Source organism: Seriola lalandi, unplaced genomic scaffold, assembly GCF_002814215.2.
Source record: "Seriola lalandi dorsalis isolate HSWRI2012SDOR001 ecotype SW California unplaced genomic scaffold, Sedor1 jcf7180002054948, whole genome shotgun sequence".
In the NCBI taxonomy this organism is placed as follows: Eukaryota; Metazoa; Chordata; class Actinopteri; order Carangiformes; family Carangidae; genus Seriola; species Seriola lalandi.
Genome location: NW_019525499.1, coordinates 1,137,837 through 1,156,589, shown reverse-complemented (window position 1 = coordinate 1,156,589; position 18,753 = coordinate 1,137,837). Strand labels below are relative to the sequence as shown.

At 38.0% G+C, this 18,753-nt stretch overlaps 1 protein-coding gene and 1 pseudogene across 4 annotated transcripts in view; both read right to left on the bottom strand.

Moving 5' to 3' along the window:
- Nucleotides 1-18: 18 nt before the first annotated feature.
- Nucleotides 19-11,205, bottom strand: cfap36 (cilia and flagella associated protein 36). 3 transcript variants are annotated; one of them, XM_023394460.2, is made up of 12 exons: nucleotides 10,861-11,205; nucleotides 10,390-10,454; nucleotides 10,127-10,228; nucleotides 7,093-7,207; nucleotides 6,904-6,991; nucleotides 4,528-4,687; nucleotides 4,199-4,285; nucleotides 3,249-3,354; nucleotides 2,811-2,992; nucleotides 2,327-2,491; nucleotides 1,706-1,792; nucleotides 19-1,167 (listed from the first exon to the last, which is right to left on the bottom strand). In XM_023394460.2, the coding sequence occupies exons 1-12, from the start codon at nucleotides 10,964-10,966 to the stop codon at nucleotides 1,084-1,086; spliced, it is 1,347 nt and encodes a 448-aa protein (XP_023250228.1). In that variant the 5' UTR covers nucleotides 10,967-11,205; the 3' UTR covers nucleotides 19-1,083. The 3 variants fall into 3 exon arrangements, with proteins under 3 accessions (XP_023250228.1, XP_087026561.1, XP_087026562.1); XM_087170435.1 differs by lacking the exon at nucleotides 4,199-4,285; XM_087170436.1 differs by lacking the exons at nucleotides 1,706-1,792; nucleotides 4,199-4,285.
- A 3,244-nt stretch (nucleotides 11,206-14,449) lies between these two features.
- Nucleotides 14,450-18,753, bottom strand: part of LOC111645314 (inactive phospholipase D5-like) — a 48,733-nt pseudogene continuing 44,429 nt past the window's right edge. Inside the window, exon 10 of the transcript XR_015436312.1 lies at nucleotides 14,450-18,603. The product of XR_015436312.1 is annotated as an inactive phospholipase D5-like (transcript). The remainder of the gene's footprint in view (nucleotides 18,604-18,753) is intronic.

Genomic DNA, 18,753 nt, shown 5'->3' with positions numbered 1-18,753 from the left:
AAGTCTGGAATCCAGGTCTTTTCTATAAAATGTGATTTATTAAACAGCATACCTGATAACAATATTACATAGAAACTGGTGCATCCTGATTGCTTAAAAGTGAAGACTGCAGATTTGAAGATAAATACGGCATTCCTCCGTAGCAAGCGACACACTGTTGTCTTGGCCCCTTTAAGAACACATTACAGTGTGCTCATCATGACGATTTACATCCATGCAATTTCCACAGTGCTCTTTGACTAGGATGAGCTGCTACAGTGTTTTCGCTCTGGGAATGCTAACAACAGTGGAAAACAAGACTATACTTGAGCTAACTAACGTTCACTTCAACATAGGACAGTTTCCCATTCCAATAAAGCCCCTTTGAATTGAACTGAATTGAAAACTCCCAATTAAGTCTTTCCCCACATTAATGCTTAACTCACTGACACAACTCCATGCCATTTGTGCCCAATGTTGAGTCAGTTTTCACCACAATGTCATAAATGGGCCATTTATAACATTTTAAATGCATAACATGAAAATGTTTTTATTCCAATGTGGGACCTTTTGAGGACATTATTTAGTCTAAAACTTAAGCACTTACAATTTGGACATTCCAAGATGTCATCAAAGTAAATGGCGTTCACTTATTCCACAAATGTGGAGTGATTTTGGACACAGGCATGTAGTAATGTAAAGTGTCTGGGTTTTCCACTGAAGCCTCCTAATATTGGCAGCATATTGCCTGACTGGTCTGTGTGCGTTTCAGTTCGCCTGACATTTTCTGAACTTTCTTGGTCAAACAGTTGTAATTATCTAACAGATCTTAGAACACTTGAGTAGCCTGGTATGAGTGCAGACTGCCACACAGTGGTACATCCAAAATTTAAAAGAAGATGCCCCTGTTTCATCTGTAGACAGCCATGATAAGAACTCAGAAGAAGGAGGATCTCTACTTTTAGTTTCTTTGGGAAAAACCCTGAAATGTGTCATGGAAAGTGGATTATTTGTCTGAAGAAGGCAGTGTAAAGGAAGCCATGTGTTTGATTAACAGAGTAAAGAGATAGGATGTAAGTGAGAATACTGCAGTTGGAGGGGAAGTTATTTCTTGATCACTTCCTCTTTCAGCTTGTCAGCCAGATGTTTTCTCTTCTGCAGCTTCTTTCTCTCCTCGGCAGATATCTCCTGCGGAAAGAGACCATACCATTCAGTCAGGTTAACAACCTGATAGATAACATAACCACCACTGGCAGCTTCAGACAAAATCTTGAGGGGGTGAAAAGGCACAGAGAAAGACTACTAAAATACAACACAGCACACGTGTCTACAGGTATTTACTAGACAACTAAATGAAAGCAGCTAGGGTTGGAAACGCAGCTATGCTATACCTGTATTTCAGGATTTTCAAAGTGGTATCACATAATAAAATATTAGTAAAACTTTCAATTCATGACCTTAAACATAATATCTTTTCAGTGGGTCCGATTTCAATCCACAATGTAAATGACACCTCGTTCTCTCTCACTTGTTGGCTTTAATGAGCAATTAACTTGAGTAGAAGAGCTCAGAGTGCAGACTATTCCTTTTCTGTACATGGAGGAGTTCAGACCGAGTTCAACAGAAATAAAGGAGAGACAGCACTACACAGCAAAACCAGAGCAAAACACATTAGCTGTGAATGAGTACAAGTGTTCACATCAGGCAGAGGCAACTGATGGATCACCTTCTGTTTGGAGGAGTTAGCAGAGTGTTGTGCTGGAGGAAGAGGAGGGGTACAGGCCCCATTCCTCTGGGACTGCCCCACTGCCTCCTGACAGGCCAGACCAGGTCAGATACAGACAGAGGGGAGTGAAGAACAAGAACCCAATAAAGAAAAGTCAGGAGGAGGAAAAAGAGAGAAAAATCAGGTGTAAAATGTGGGTTAAAGAAAATTGGGTGAAATAAAGAATTAAACAAAAAGTTATGACCAAAATTAAAATTGAACTGAATATTACATATAAATTGTTAGGTCCTGGGACAATCTGATCACAGTGTGGTTACTGACACAAAATTAACAGCCAGTGACAAATTGAAATTAACAGTACAGATGATGACTTCTCAAATGAGCCAATATGAGTGAAATACATTTGAATTATGTCTAACATCAAGAACATTGTAATGAGGTCATCATTACATTTCTTGCACTCAAAGCCATTATTTGCTCACTGTGTGTCCTTTAATTGGTTTTCAGGTCCCTGTTTCAACAGCTATTCAATGTGTCAAAGTGTCAGGTATTTAACCCTGACCTCTGACCTTTTTGTGAAGAGCGGTATAAGGAATGAGGGCAGGAACAGGCTGTATTTACCGGGGTGGTGGTAGGTGCTGGTGTGGGGCTGGTAGGTGCCTCTCCTGGTGTGGCTGTCTGCTTGGTTTTCTGCTGCTCTTTCTTCAGTGCATGCAGCTTGTCCCGCTGCTGACGCAGATACGCTGCCCTCTGCTGGAGCTGCTCCTGTTGTGACACTGACAACTCCTGGAGGGAAGAAGAGGTGAGGGTGAAACAGGAGCAGCAATCTTGCCCAGTTAATTCTGTTCCAAAAATTTCAGAATAATAAAGATGACAGAATTGGTGGGATTTCCTCCCAGCTCACTGTTGATGTTTTAGTTTACTACTAAATGTATTAAAAAATAACAACAGTGAGGTGGGAGCTGTTAAAACCCCCATACCACCCGGATTAAGCATCCTTATTTTCTACAGTTTATCATGTGTATGACACTCTGCAGAATAAATCACATGGGGAATACTGCATATCACAGATGATGTAGTGTATGCTGCAGGCTCACAGACTCACAGTATATGGCTTAGAGAAGCCAGCCTCCCTGTGTGCCTCCTCCAGCCACGTCTCGGCTACAGTCTTGCTGCTGTTGCTCTGTTCCTTGGTATGAGCACTGTTGCTGACGGAGGGCTCACTGGGCTTTACTGGAGCTCTCACTGCTGGAAGGACTCTGGACTCTCCACTGTTACTGCCACAATCTGAACACACATGTACAGTATGAATCAGCTTGGTAGCTTGTAGCTCTCTCAGGTTGATTGGTAAATGACACAATAGTATAAAAATATGCGAATAGTGTAGTAAACACTAATAATTTAGCCTCACTATACATTGTTTGGAGTTAATGAGGTTTTGAACCCAAGATTTAAATAAAATTAGTAAAGCAGCTAACTGTGGTGGGGAGATTTAATAAGACAAATAGAAGAACAGTTCAGAGTTGCTGCTCATCTGATTTACCTGGTATAGGTTTAGCCGAGGACTTGCTCTTAGCTGCACTTTTCTCATCTCCACCTCTAGGGGCAGCTGTCTTCCCTTCTTCTTTTCTGACAGGGTTGCCGTTGACCTGGAGGGAGGTAACCACAGGCATTAATGTTGTACAGGTGACACAAACACTGTATCAAATTCAGCGCGCTATTGCAGCATGCTAATAATGGAAAGCAGATGCTACAACACCATATACAGTCCTCGGTTTGTAGACACCAGTGTAGAAGATTTTCTGGATACTGAAAAACACAAGCCATATTTTCCAATTGACTTGATACTTTCTCTGCTTTTGCTGATACCTGACCCTGACACTTTACACTTTTGGTCATCTGAAAGTTAAGCTCTGATTGGTTACAAAGTGGTCAGGAGAGATCCTGCCTGTTGATTAACTCAGTATGTGCATTTAAATTACCTGGATATCTAAAGACAATGTTTCACATCAAATTGTTAATGGCTTGTAAAATGCAACACTTCCTAGTCACCCTACAGTCAGCAAACATTTCTATTCCATTGATACTACATGTGCAACCTAATTTACAGGCTTTAAAACGACAAAGCTACTACATGACCAATCCACTACACAGACTATGAAACAGACAAGTTTCCTTGTGCCCTCAGGATGCACTGATACCTAGGATTTGAATGCCATGCCAATACAAATGGACCACAGACTACATTTTGGTATCAAAGAAAATCCCAGATTCTTACATGTTAACAAGAGTAGACCTACCACCAAAAACATCTCACAAAAAGAACTTCAATTTCTACCCAATTCAAATATATTCAGTTTCACATTTATCAATTTCACTGAGTGTTAGCCTTCATAGATACAACTGAAATGGTATTAATGCATCCTCAGATTGGTCAGAAAATGCATTGTCTGGTCACCGATTAAAGTGATACTACATGGAGGGTTCAGTTACCAGATTTATTTTAGTATTTCCGTTCAATAGTGGTGTGAGGTGACCATTACTGCTGCTGCTGTTGTCACCATTCCCCTCAACTTTGGCCTTTGCATGGAATAAACAGCACATTGAAGACAGTGTCACGTTAAATGACACGGGGCTTTAAGGGGAAAAACATGTTGGCAAAAACCATTAAGCATTGATAGCATCAGGCACTACATGCAAAAGTCTGGATCAAAGTTGTTGTTGGTGCAGCTTGCACAAAAAGCCTCAGAGCTCACATGAGATTCCACAGTTTGGCTGGTCAGCAGGTCTTATGTGGCACATGCAGCTCATTGATGCCTTACCTTGGCAATATTGCGTTGCTGGCTGGGAGCAGAGCTGGTAATCAGGGCTTCGCTGCTCTCTACCATTGGCTTATCAGAGCAGCCGCTGGAGGTGGAACCAACCTCTTCCTCTAACAGTAGCCTCCTGGACATTTCCTCATCATACTCTTCTTTTGATTTTCTGAGGACAGAGTAACAGGAGAGAAAAAGAAAGTGTCTAATTTTACCAGTTTCCCAGAGCTAATTGTTTGAACTTTCACTATAAATAAATTATTCCAATTCTAATTTCTTCTGCAAATCCTGTAACTGGTCTTGCTACAGACTATTCAAGAGCCCCTTTGGACTGTTTCAGGGTATGTTTAGTAACCAAGGTGTGATAATAGCCTTGTTAATCTAGAGTTAAATTGGCTCTATTGTCTGTTTAGCTTTTGGCAAATGGCACGAATGGACTAGATACTAGAATAAGACATGGACATCAGGGATTTTCACGTTCCATGGCCTAGCTTGCTCACAGGCATCACCGGGGAACCACACACAGATCCTTTAATTTAATTTATTTAACAACTTTAATTGCCTTAGGTGAGACTTCCGTGAAACATTTACCAGGCGGTATACAGATAGGTATACAGAGGCCATGTAAAAGAGTGAGAATAGGATGGTTTATCATTTCACTGTTCTAAGAAAAGCTTCAAAAGATCATCATGATGATCATCATCATGAAAGGAAACATGATGATGATGATCACTCTCTGTGATGGTGACTTTATGATGGCCTTTTCAGAGGTGCTCACAATTATCCAATTATAGCCATATGAGACTAATGAAAAGATACTGATTTGTGTTATGTATCAATCAGAATTTGTCTAAAATTGTTTGCACACAGAAATGCACACTATAACGATATTGAATAAATTACAGTATAGTTGCATTTCAGCATTTTGATCATAGTCATTTCAGCTGTTACTGTGACTGTGCTTTGTCAGAAATCCTGTAAAATTTTTTTATAGCATCCAAAAGGACTGACTGAGATAGTGATAGCACAGCAATATATTTGGACTGTCAATCAAGCCTAAAACTGTTACTGACCTGTTTTATTCTAATGGTACTCTAACCACAGTGCAGTGGGCAAGAGACAAATTTAGCTCAGTCAACCAGACCTGAGACTGCTGTGCTCTAGAAGGTTGTTCTTTCATTGCATGAAGTTTTCTAACAGACTCACCAAACCACTGGGTTTCATTCATGTCAGTATAGAATGAAAGTAAATCAGTCAAGTCATTCTGCTCCATCACAGACAACATTTACTCACATTAAGATTCTCAAGGTATGTTATTATTGTCATTGCAATTGGCGGAAAGGAAAGGAAAACAATTCCTTCATGTTGCAATCATGTGTTTGATGGGAAGTCAGTTGCACAAAAGTATTGTATTGATAGTATATGTTGTCAGAAAATATATGTCAGAACACAACAACCAAACTTGAAAATAATAATTTGTATGTGTAAAAGTTTGTCCAAGTTGGTTTCAGATCAGATTGAAATGAACTGAATCCAGCGGAGATGTGGAAGGCAGGAAATGCTGGCTAATGCAGTGTTGATAAGTAGCCAAGGTTCCCCCGGTAAGACAAAGGGGATAAAAACACTATTTTCTCAGTTGCTTGTTTAGTGTCAATCCCTCCAACCTAAATTAGCTGAAACATAAGGAGCTTAACTGCGGTCCTATTAGACTCAGTATGTTCTAGTTGGTGAGGCTGCCACTGGCAAAATCCCATTAGAGAGCAGCAGTGGGAGATTCTAGAAACCTGGGCGCATATGGGCAATGGGCACTGAACGAAGATGTGGACATATCAGAACAGTATAATGAAGAAAAAAACTAAGACTGAATTAATTAATTAGTTAAAGAAAATTAAATAAATACACATTTATTGACTTAAAGTCGAAGGTGTCTTAAAGACTAGGTTTCCATGTTAAGGTAATTGTGATATTTCAGCCTAAATGAATAAAGAGAAAACACTTGACATTTTACATAAAAACTGTCTGTGATTGCAGTCTTACACTGCTGATTTTCATGCTTTCTCTCAGAATTGAGAAAGTAAAACGTCAAGGCACATGAAGATAAGATTATTAGCTAACCACCCATAACATCACACATCTACAGTTCATGGGATCAAAGTATTTCTTTGATTCTAAATACTGTATGTATCGTTCATCCACGCTCTATGTCAACTTCACTGGAAATGATTCAAGTCAAAATGTCAAAGGATATCAAAGAAATTAAAGACACTGCAAAGACTTTTTGTGTTTAGGATAACCCTTTAAAACCCTTTTTTGTGTGTGTGTGTGTGTGTGTGTGTCTGAGAGAGAATGAGACAGAGAGGAGGAGAGAGAGAACAAGTGACTTACTTGAGAACCTCCTGCAGGATTTTCATCTCTTCCTGCTGCAACTCTGTCATCACATCCACACCATCAGTCAGACACTCTGGGAGGGCCCCTACACACATAAGCATAAGCATATTACTTGCAGCTATATAAGTAGTGTTTTCCTGTTTGTGAGTGTGATTGGGTGAATGTATGTGTGTTAATCAAGCCTACCGTTTCTTTCTTTAATGACCCTGAGGGCTTGAAGCTGAAGCTCCATGTTCTTCTGGACCATCAGTGAACGAAACATTTGGAAGTCATCTGTAGCCAGAACTGGCTGGAACACTGACTGCAAAACAAAAACAACTATATGAGACCACGATAAATCACAAAACCCACAAGATAATGATGAATGACAGGCATTACAACTAGGCAGAAAGAAGCACCTGACACTGTAGAGAATGGGCCAGTATACACAGCCACATATACACAAGCACATGAGTGCTGATATAGGTTGAACATAATATACGTTATATAGATGCCAGTCGTTATCAATTAAATTAAAGACCAGTTTATTTAAATATTAGATATTGTTTTGGTATTTTACTTATTCTGTTGGCCAAACCTTCCGTCTCACTGAGGTATTTGAATTTTTCCAGATGTGACTTTGATGTCTGGCTACATGAGATAAGCTAATTCTAAGCCATGAAGAATAAATGATAAATATCCATTGTTCATGTAAGGGTATCATTGCCCCGTTAGCCTCCAACAGATCAGAACAGGATGTACTGTATGTCTAGCATGGTAGACACTTGATTCCGGTTCCTTCAAAAATTAAGGTCTGTCTGTAAACAGAGAAGTACTTAGGCCTAATCTTTCACATTAGCTTCCTGTCTGTATGCAAAGCTCTGGCCCCCATCTAAGCATGGCAAGTCTTACTGACCCACCTCTAATACACGTTCAGCGTTCTTAATACAATTCAACTGGGTCACCAGCGTCTCAGTCTCCATGCTCAGCTTCTCTCTACCACTTTCTCATCCTCACCATTTCCTTTTGTCAGTCTCTCTTATCCCGCACTGTTTCTGCCTGAAGCTCAAACCCACAGTGTATCCTGATTCTCTGAGTAACTTAATCTCAGAAAAGATGCAGTCAGCCACAGAAGATAAGTTTTAAGAGATATGGTACTGCAACACATTCCTCTGCATCTCACTGTACTCCATCTGTCTACTGCATCCCAGTTGACTACAACTGAAAGTCAGGTGCTCTCCTCTAATCAGTGTGGGTGCTCTAAAAAACAAAAAAAAAAACTAATTTTCAGTGAAGATACAACGCTATGTGTTGGACTTCTCATATTAGCCTATACAAAGTAACTGAACAACTAAACAAGCAGACCGGAGTTATGCAGAAAAACAGTCTGAGATATGACCATGTTTCCGCTATATCATTATAATTTCACACAGCTAATGTAAAAAATAATCTTGACATAATTTTTTGTTTTCAATATTCTATTGCTACATAAACCGCACCAGCCAAACCCTATGAAAAATATGATTATAGATGTGGTACATACTCTGCCAGTGTGAGATAGTGAGAACTAATTTGCTGCTGCTGCATTGCAGTATTTCAGAAAAATAAATCTTGCATCCATGATGGGTATTGAAGTGTGTTTTCAATTAATAAAGGTAAATTACTTTTTTTTTACTGCAGAGCTTGACAAAGTTTGCAATCTCCCATATAGTTGAACCCAAAAAGCTACAAAACACTACACAACTTAGCAAAACAAAGCATTTGAACTACTGTTTTGTTTTTGCATGGGTGCACTGGAGAGCTGATTCTGCATTAGATTTAGGCATCTTGTCAATTATTCCAAAACATTTGTGTATAGTCTGCCATAAGGACAACTGCAACATTTGAGTAAAATGTCAAAAGTGGCAACAGCATGATCAACAGTATCTCATATCAACTAAAACTGTTTTAGTTTAAAATTGCATGGTTAGACTAACACACCAGACAAAACCTCTGCTTGCTGTGAAATGCGACTACTGCAACAGTTAATCTTTGTATTAGAAGATTTTCACCTGCTTTGCAGACTTATCTCAGTGGTAATTAATGAGATCCAGGTATCCTGAGTCCAAATCTCCATTTCTGCCAATCTGGCACAGCCACATTATTGATCAGTGCCAAGGAAAATCTAAGAATAGACAGTAGAATTTTAAACTGTAACTAATATTATCTTAAAATTCCTACTCCGGTATATAATATACTTTTAAAATATTCATGTTATCTTGCAAGCTGTTGTCTCAAACAGCTTGGGCGAACAGACTTGAAAAACACATGCACACTCAGTTGTGGAAATGCATTTTTGGTACGTGTGCCCAGTTGCACCTGAACAACAAACATGAGTAGGCCACTGGGCACCAACACCAGACTTGATCATTACTGAGGGAAGGAGTCCACCTGTTTGCTGATGACCTTCTTGCACTCTACTTAGTGTAATATCCAGTCAGGACACTGTTTGGGTCTTCAGTCTAACAAAATCCTTGCACTTGATATAAATTTAGTTTGGGATAAAAACATAAATTTGTTTGTAGGTTACAGTACTGTGCTAAAGTTTTGCACAATTTAGATGTTAATATTGTTATCCATAACACAATACCATCAGGGAGATGTTTGATTGGTCCCAAATTCATACTGCAAGATGACAACAACCCAAATACACATCCAGAACTATCTTAGGCAACAAAAAGAACAAGGGGTCCTGCAAACAGATGGTATGGCCACTACAGAGCCCTGATCTCAACATCATGGAGTAATTCTGTGATTACCTGAAGAAACAGAAGACACTGAAAAACCCTTAATCTACAGAAGAATTGTGATAAGTTCTACAAGATGCTTGGAACCAAGTACCTTGAAAAACTGGGTGCAAGCAAAGATCGTCAGACCAACTATTGATTTCATTTTTTTTTTCTTTTTACTGCATTTTGTATAAAGATAAATAAAAACTATAGATGGCATTATTTTTGAAAGAATCCTCCACTTTACTTTTGTGTCTAAAACTTTTGAACAGTACTGTATGTCACAAACTGGATTCTCATTTTGCTGATTCATCAGCTAATATCTAATGGATAGATGGATAAGGGAGAGACAGAAACTAGCTATGTTTTGGCACCAGGTGAAAAGCAGCATAGCTGGGCTTATGTAAGCAAATCCCATCCTTGATTCTCTCAGGTTAACTGGCAGGCTGACAGTGGTGTGCAAACAGGGATACCTGCAGAGGTTTGGACTTGGCAAAAGGAGAGGTGCATGCATCCAGAAATTGCTGCTCATTGATGCCAACCTCCTGCATGTAATTCTCTAACAGCTTCTCCACCTACAGAAACAAAGCAGTTTACATAATTTCATTTTAATGAATCGGCAATATAAAATTGTTCATGAGTAATGTTGATGAGGCAATTTATGAAACAGGTGACTTGAAAATGAACGTCTATCATTTAACATGTTTGACGAATGCAGATAAAAGAATGTACTCACCAATTTTTTATACTGCTGATGGATTTCTGTATATGATAACTTATTTTCATCTTCGTCATCAAAAACTGAAAAAAGGCCAAATTAATTCAGCATTTATAGAAGGAAATAACTTGAAATAACGTATTTCCATAGTGGCCTTGCCCAACGTTGCTTACTTCCATAGTGGTCTTGCTGAACATTACTTTTACTATGATATGACATGCTACCTTTATCCTCACCTGTCATTTGTAAATAAGTGTCGAGACAAATGTTCTGAAACTCTGATTAGCTCACAACGAGGACGCGTAATAGGTTAAGTATCACGTCAGGCGGTAAAATATTAGATATTACAAACATAACTACGTCAACAATAACATCGCAATCTCAAGTTAGCGTTAGCTTAGCCACCGCGCTAACGGTACAGAAAGGCTACAGAAAAGTACGATAGAGGTAGATATTCAAGACTGAACATGGTAGGTAACCTGTTTTTACCTGTGCATTTGTTCTCCATAAAATCCGTGACAGGAATGACCCATTCGGGACTTCCTAGGTAGCCAACGATGCTCTCGACAACCCATTCACTGTCATCCTCAGCCATGTTGGCTGCTGCTGGGTCACGTTAGCAAGAACAGCACCCGCACAGCGAACTTCTTCAGGTGGGCACGTCCAGCTCCGCTACAGCACGAACACACACAGCCCAAACAGACGGGAAGAGACATTTGGTTTATTGTCCCTCATAAACTAGTCCCCATAGCGCGACTCGGTGGCTGTTTGTCCTCTCTTGACTGGACTGTCTCCGAGTAGAATTGCGCACTCATGAATTTGCAGCAGAGAGTGGTGACGCCTAATCGGTTGCTAAGGTAACTGTTACGTCAGTGCGCTGCTGCTTGAGTCCAGACCATACATCCATGGTCCAGACAGGTACCAGCCTCAGGATCACTGCTGCTAGCATGCTGTTTTTAGTTTTTTCTCTATTCTAAGTCGACTTTTTGAACACAGTTTATACAGTTGTCTCTGCCAATTTGCAGCTCAGCGCAACAGTTAATCTCACATTCAAACACAGGGTAGGCCTACACTTTGTCACTCATAACACAATTGTCCAAAATTCTAACAACCGGTGAGTATCACTATCACTGTATCACTTTTGTCTTTGAAGCAGCATGTTATTTCTATATATACAGTAGCCCGCCATGCAAAATGAGAATCCAGTTTGGGACATAGTACTGTGCAATAGTTTTAGGCTTCCCCTTTGTGGTGGAATGGTAATGATAATAACAAAAAAACACAACAATGGGATATTATATGACAATTATTAAATGTGCATTTAATGAGATTTTACAAATTTTCTGCCAAAACAAGTTAATATGCATAAATGTACATAATATACAAGGAAAGCAACACATGGTTATTAGGCTAATGTCAGCAGTGGCCGCAAAGTGTGTAAAGCTGCTTTTCTGTCTGTCTGTCTATCTTTATCAGACCGACACACACCCTCATTAGAGATCTTTTAGTGATTGGACACCGCATCTTATAGTCTTATAGTCAGAGAGGGGAAGAGTCTGTTGTCTTTCAGCTGTAAAAACATTTTAGTTAAACATCTTTTACAATCAGATTGAAAACCCCTGTGCGTAGAAATAATATTTTGACTTGAGATATTTACATATTTTCCACTCTCACTAAAAGATCTAAATAACATTAGGAGATATTCATAAATTGGATAATTACATGATGCATTTACAAACAGACCATCAATAAATGCAGATACAAATTTAAAAAAAGCTTTGTTGGCTCATTAGCTTTCAGTGTCTGAGCAGTAACTTCACAAAGTGTAGTTTGATGGATGTGTTCACAATATAAATACAAAATACAGATTTTTAATAGATATGCAACTGCTGACAATCAGTTTATTTATGATATGTTACTTTTGTCATGTTGGATGACTTCACTACAATGCTGCACTGGCTGTACTATCATTATTTGGATATTGTGTGTCATTTTATTTGTGCAATTAAACTTCAAGGTACAAAAAGCTCTTAACACCTGCAGACCGACAGCTGATCCAGCAGTGATCCAGCTGTACTGTCATCACCGGGCACTGATGTTGCCTCAGATGATAGGTCGAAGAAAAGGATGTTGCATCTCTTCTTTTGTGGGAGGGACTGAGACACGACAACAGGATGCAAGTGAAGGAAACAGGGAAATATTTTAAGGTAATGAAAAGAATCTAATTCCTTTGTGGATACTTAATAGTTACATGAAAATGCATATTGAACCGTTAAATGTTATTATAGGCCTATTTCATTCAATTACAAGGCAGAACATTGTTGTTTGATTTAAAAAATAAGAATAACTTTATTATTTATTATTCATATTTATTAATCAATATTTTTTTACATTTGTAGATAATTATATATTTACACCAGTAACTCATTACAGTTTTTAAAATGTATTTATAAAAGTGAGCAGCTGATGTTACTGTGAAATGTAGCTTAATGCTACCCTGTGTGCAAGAGTTAGTAGCTAAAGCTAGCCTTGCAATATTCAGAAGTTATGAGAAGCTAAGGCTACCTTTGTAATTGTAAGGCCTAAAGGTGAGCAGCTTATGTTAGCCTAATGTTCAAAGGTAAGCTAATGCTACCCTTGAAATTTCAAAAAGTAGAAGCTAATGCTAGTCTTACAGTCTCCATATCTTAGAAGTTTAGAAGCTAATTATAGCCTTATAATGCCCGATTAAACTTGGCACTATTACTTAGCTTCATGCTAACCTAGCCCACAAATTAGTAGCTGATGTTTTCATTTTATCTTACCATTAAATTTATAAAAATGATCAGCTAATGTTACTGGCACTGTGTAGTGACTTCATTGGTTTAATCTGAGCATCTTTGTCCTCTATACTCACCTTGGACTTCAGCAGTTCTAATAGGGGAGGTAGTCAAACACTTCCCTGTTTTATGCTCTAGCATCAATGATGTCACAGGTTATACCGTGACTGTGGGGGTGGTCACAAGTTTAATATACTGTGTTCATAACTGTTTGTGTGATTTGGAGTGATTATACAGTTTGTTTACAATATTATAATTCACGTCTTGTTTGTAATGTTTATGTTTACTGATGAAAAATAACTTTGTCAATCAATCTTTCTAGATGAGATAGACTTGGACCCCGTGAATGAAGTTTGGTTCTGCCCAGGCTAATTGTTAAGTAGAGGAAGGCACTATATAAGCAGTTGCTCTTTCTCACCTGAGAGTGATGGATGTCTGTACAGGTGGGAGCTTTGTGGTGGTCATGATATGCCTAATGCAACTGACTTTATCTTTACCTTGACTTTAATTTTGTGAAACCCATTGTTAGCAGCTGAAATTACTGAACTAATTGAAACCTACCAGCTTTATTTGAATATTATAATCAATGGCCAATTTAGCAGCTAAGGTTACTGACATTTTTTCACATTGCATTCATTTTAGATTCATTATGCTGTTATTTTGTAACCATACATTACTATTAACTTTTTAGTGGGCAAAGCTATAGCAGGTAAAGTAACATTTCACATCAATATTAAATTTGTGATGGCCAGAATTAGCAGATAATCCTTTTCCCTTGAAATTAGATTGTGGAGCCCAAACTTGGCAGCTATAGTAATTGAAAAGTTTTAATTTTCATAGGACAATTATGTTTAATGGCCAAACTATGCAGCTAATATAACATGAGTTTTTCTTCTAATTTTATCATTAGATCTTTGATAACTGTGTGTGTGTGTGTGTGCGAGAGAAAATTAGTTAACTGTGGTGTTACCTTAACCTTATAGTGAACTCGGTTGTCTTGTGAGGTGAATCAGGTGAATATCATTTGCAATTCTGCCCACAATCAGCCATCATGCTCCCTCTAGCAACCTGGATACTCCTCTGCTTGCCATAAGGCCTGTCTGTTCAGGATATATGACCTGACTGACAGGCACTGTACAGTGATGTACTAAGGATTACCTTCTGAAGTAAGCCATGTTGCTTAAATTAACAGCCTTTGTGTTAAAGAAAGCCAAGTCAGTTATACTTAAACAGACCCACATACACAGAAAAAAAAGGTAAGACTACTTAGTATTTTTTATTAAGAGTAAAAATGTAGTGATCAGATAATTCAGTAATGTGCATTAACAAGGATATTCAATAAATATACATTCCTTTTGTATTTTTAAAGGTATATAAGATTTCATTAATATCATCTCTTGAAAGGCTCGTAGCTACTGTGCACAGGTCATAAAGGCAGGGCATGCAAGCTGCAGTCATGCCAAAAAGATTCAACAGAATAAAGGTATGCAACATTAAAAAGCTTTTACAGTGAGCATCATTGTGTTTAACTATGCAGCTATCTCAAACCCATGTACTTTCCATTTTGACTTCAAGAAAAAGTATCTTTTTCAGTATCAAGTTTACTTTAGTGTCAATGGAAGGATAGACACACAGTCAGTACACAGGTCATAAAGAAACATTCTTTTTTTCTTTTCATTTGCATGTATTGCCTGGTCCATGCTAACTGGAAAATAGTCACTGTTTTTCATGATCAAAATAGTTTTTAAACAAATAAACAAGCAAAGTACATGAAGACCTGGGTACAGGGAACATTAGCAGCATTCCTGTTCCAGTATAATAATCTTACACAATAGCAGCATAAAGTAGTGAATCTGACTACAGTCAGATTACAAGCAGTACAGTGTGGGGAAGTAGTGCTTTACAATAAAATGTGGATATTATTATTTCGATAATGCTCTTCAAGTTCTACTCACTCTGTATGGAGAAACTGTGATTGTGTTTGCTTTATACAAGAGATTTATGAATCAGTTTATGGATGGATTAATGGTTATGTGTCACACAGAAAGACAAAGTGTCAGGGCACACATATAGCAGCAAAAAAATATATTTTTAAAGTACGTCAGTTTTTTGCATGTTGGAATTAAACATTTGTTTTTTTATTACGTATGTTTTATACTTCACTGTTTTATTAGCATTGCTTGATTCCATGTTATACTGTATATGTAGTGTTTTTCAAAAATGTATAATTTTGTCATCTCTTGATATCAAGAAACAGTAACTATCAACATATTTTCAGTTCAGACTTTAGCAGGAAAATCATTTATATTCTCCTGTTGCTGCCTTTTATATATTTTATATAAAATATATAAAAGGCAATATATAATTTATATGAACTTTCATATAAACAATTGTAAACCAAGATATATATATATATATATATACTACTTAATCAAGACTGATTTTTAAAAATTAACATGTCATATTGCAGCAGTTAACAGAGTTCTTGTTCTCATGACATCCTCTAGATGGCAGAAGTTATCCATCATAACCAGATTACAATTGTCAAAGGGTGTGTTTCTGACTGCCAAATGTTTGATCCTCCACTGCTATTAGTGGTTCAGCAGCTTGTAACCCGTCTTTACATATATGGAACATATTATGACAGAAATGAGTCTGTGTAGTGGCTTATGTTTAACCTGCTTCACAAACAGAGCAGGCACAACTATACTCTACTGTACTGTATACAATACATATTTGCTCTGAAAACTGGTGAAACACTAGATGATTTCCACTAGAAATCAGGTGTTATAGTATTTTAAGGTGGAAACTAACAATTACATTCATTATTGATTAAGCTGTAACTTACTGATTAGTCGATTGTTTGGTCCATAAAATGTCAGAAAAGTACAAAAAAAACAAAAATCCCATCACAATTTCTCAAAGCCCATGTTTACATATTCAAGTGTCTTGTTGGATCTGATCCATAGATAATCGGTTTGTCAGCTGATTAGCAGAATAGTTGCCAATTAATTTTCTGACTAATTGTTTGAGCTTTGTATTATTTTACCCCATTGACGGTCTGTTTGTCTTTCATTATTACAGCTAAGCTTAGTGCACTGTGATAGCTTCAGTTTACCAGCAGAATGAAATTATTAAATTCCTCCTGCTAATTGAATTCAGACTAAACACTGATTGCACCTGTGCTGCTTTTGTAGTAAAGCACTGACTGTAACACCCTGCAAATTGTTGACGAAGACATCATTATGTAGCTCTCTGGTAATGTTTTCCTGTTTCCTTGATTAATGGCTTTGTAAGGTAAAAATGTTTCTACAATATAAAACCACAACCATTGTTGCTTAAAGTTGCACTCATAGGAGAGAGTGTGTGACATGCAATCATTCAAAATTCAAATGAAAGTTGCTACAAGCTTTCAGTCAAGTGTAAATGACTTGTTCTTTACTAACAATCCTGTATATTAAGATCCAACTGCACATGGTAAAGGTAATATATATTCAGTCACAGGCATGACATTACAGGCCACTATGTCCTTGAGGTTAAACTGCAGCAACTGCAACTGTCAAGCTCTGTTAAAAATTCATTGTATTGATTTGGCTGACAGCAGAGACCCTCTGGCCCCCTCTTGAAAAACTGCTCCCTTAGTATTTGTTCAATAAGTCACAACATTGCATTTGGAAAGATATTATAGATATCCATTCAATGCTTCTTCTTTTCCCAGGATTTGTGTATGGAAACAGCAATGATTAAATATAAGGACCCGTTCAGATCAATAGCCCCTTCCTCCAGGGAAAAAATATAGTAATGAAGGCTGTAGTCTGCAATTGGCATAGGACATTTGGTATTATGTAATGAACACAGTAAAATAGATGCTTCATCTAATTCAATTATGACCCCAATAAAATAAAATATTTGATGGTCATGTCTTAGGTTGTTTCTAGTGTGTGTAAAATGACAAATTTTTGCTCCTCAGTGTTTGTTTAAAAATCCTTTGCAGGAATCTGTGTAAATAAACATCAAGTCTAAATAATTTTAAGTGGTAAACAGTTCTACATATTTTAACAGAAAAACGTTGTTCTTGTGTCCAGTGACACAGTTGAATAAGTTATTTGGCAGGTCCACATGAGCAGGTTCCATTAATTTAATTACACAGATGTAGCCATTATTAAACTGATTTGGTCTTGGATAAAGATCATAAGTTACTGGTTGTAGTTAATAAGTTTGCAGTACTATTTCAACACGCAGTAACTTACTCAGAATATTTACACAAAGTATCCACTATCAATCTGAGTATGTGAGGAAAGTCAGAGATCCACAACATGAAAAGCTGTGTGGTAAATCTTTCACTTCTTTGGACTGTATCTTAAATGCTACCTATAGCTAGTGTAGCTACATATGCTCAATTGCCTCCCATATCTGCATACGCATGCAGGTGTCATTCCCCCTTTTAAAGGGTGATAAATTAAGACTGCCATAAACAGTTTAAATGACACAATAATTAGGCAATCATTACCTCTGAGAGACCTCAGCAAGGACAGAAAAAAGACTGAATGAATAGTAAGATTGTAATAAGATATGACAGAATATTATCAGTATTTCTTCTTAAGCAAAATTTGATTTCATTCTGAAAGAATCAGTCAAAAGTGCCATACTGCAGAGGAGTGTCCACTTTCCTTCCTGAGTTCTTCCATGTACATTATCAAGTCCCGCAAACCAGATATTACTTAAATTTTCAGATTTTTTGGTTTTCTACAAAATTACAATAATAAAATGCTACAAAGACCCAGTGATGTAAGTCCATCACCACTGGCAGACAGTAGTTTTCCAAACGTATACAGGGAAAAGGAGCCCATCATGCTTTGCGGTCACAGTGATCCATTGAAGATCTCTCTGCTGCCGCTGCTCTCAGATGACTGACTGGGTGGATCCATTGGATTGTCATGGTAACTACCTTTGATTTGTACCTGTCTGGTGTCAAGGTGACTTATTTTGACTTGTCCCCTCTCTTGATAACTGTCTATAATTGGCAGCAGTCCATTTTCAATGCCTTGGGGACTCATTTTGCTCAGTCTATCATCGTGGTGCTTTGTTTTCACAGCCGCCTGCCCATCATCTTTGTGACTGTTTCTCATTGGTGCAGGTCCGTTATCGTGCTGGCCTGTTCTGATAGGCACTGGTCCATTGTCTATGTGGCTGGCTTTTACTGGCACCAGCCTGTTGATCTGGTGCTTGTTGCAAACAGGGATCTTATTGGCCTGCAGGGAGCGGGTGTAACGTGAAAACCAGTCCCTGTCAAACGCAGCCCGTAGCTGCTCCACCACTGTGGCGTTCCTCTCGTCAATACCCTCTGACTGGCTGATCACCAGGCCTGCTCCTGCATTGAAGGTAAACTCATTCCCCACCCAGTCAAGGTTACCTGTTATGGCACAGAGGAGGAAACAAATAAGTGAGCACAGTTTTACTTTTCACTTGTTTCTATGTGCTTACAGTCTTTACGCTAAACTAGGCTAATCTCTTCCCATCTCTACCTCCATAGTTAATGTAGAGAATTCATAGTGATATTAAT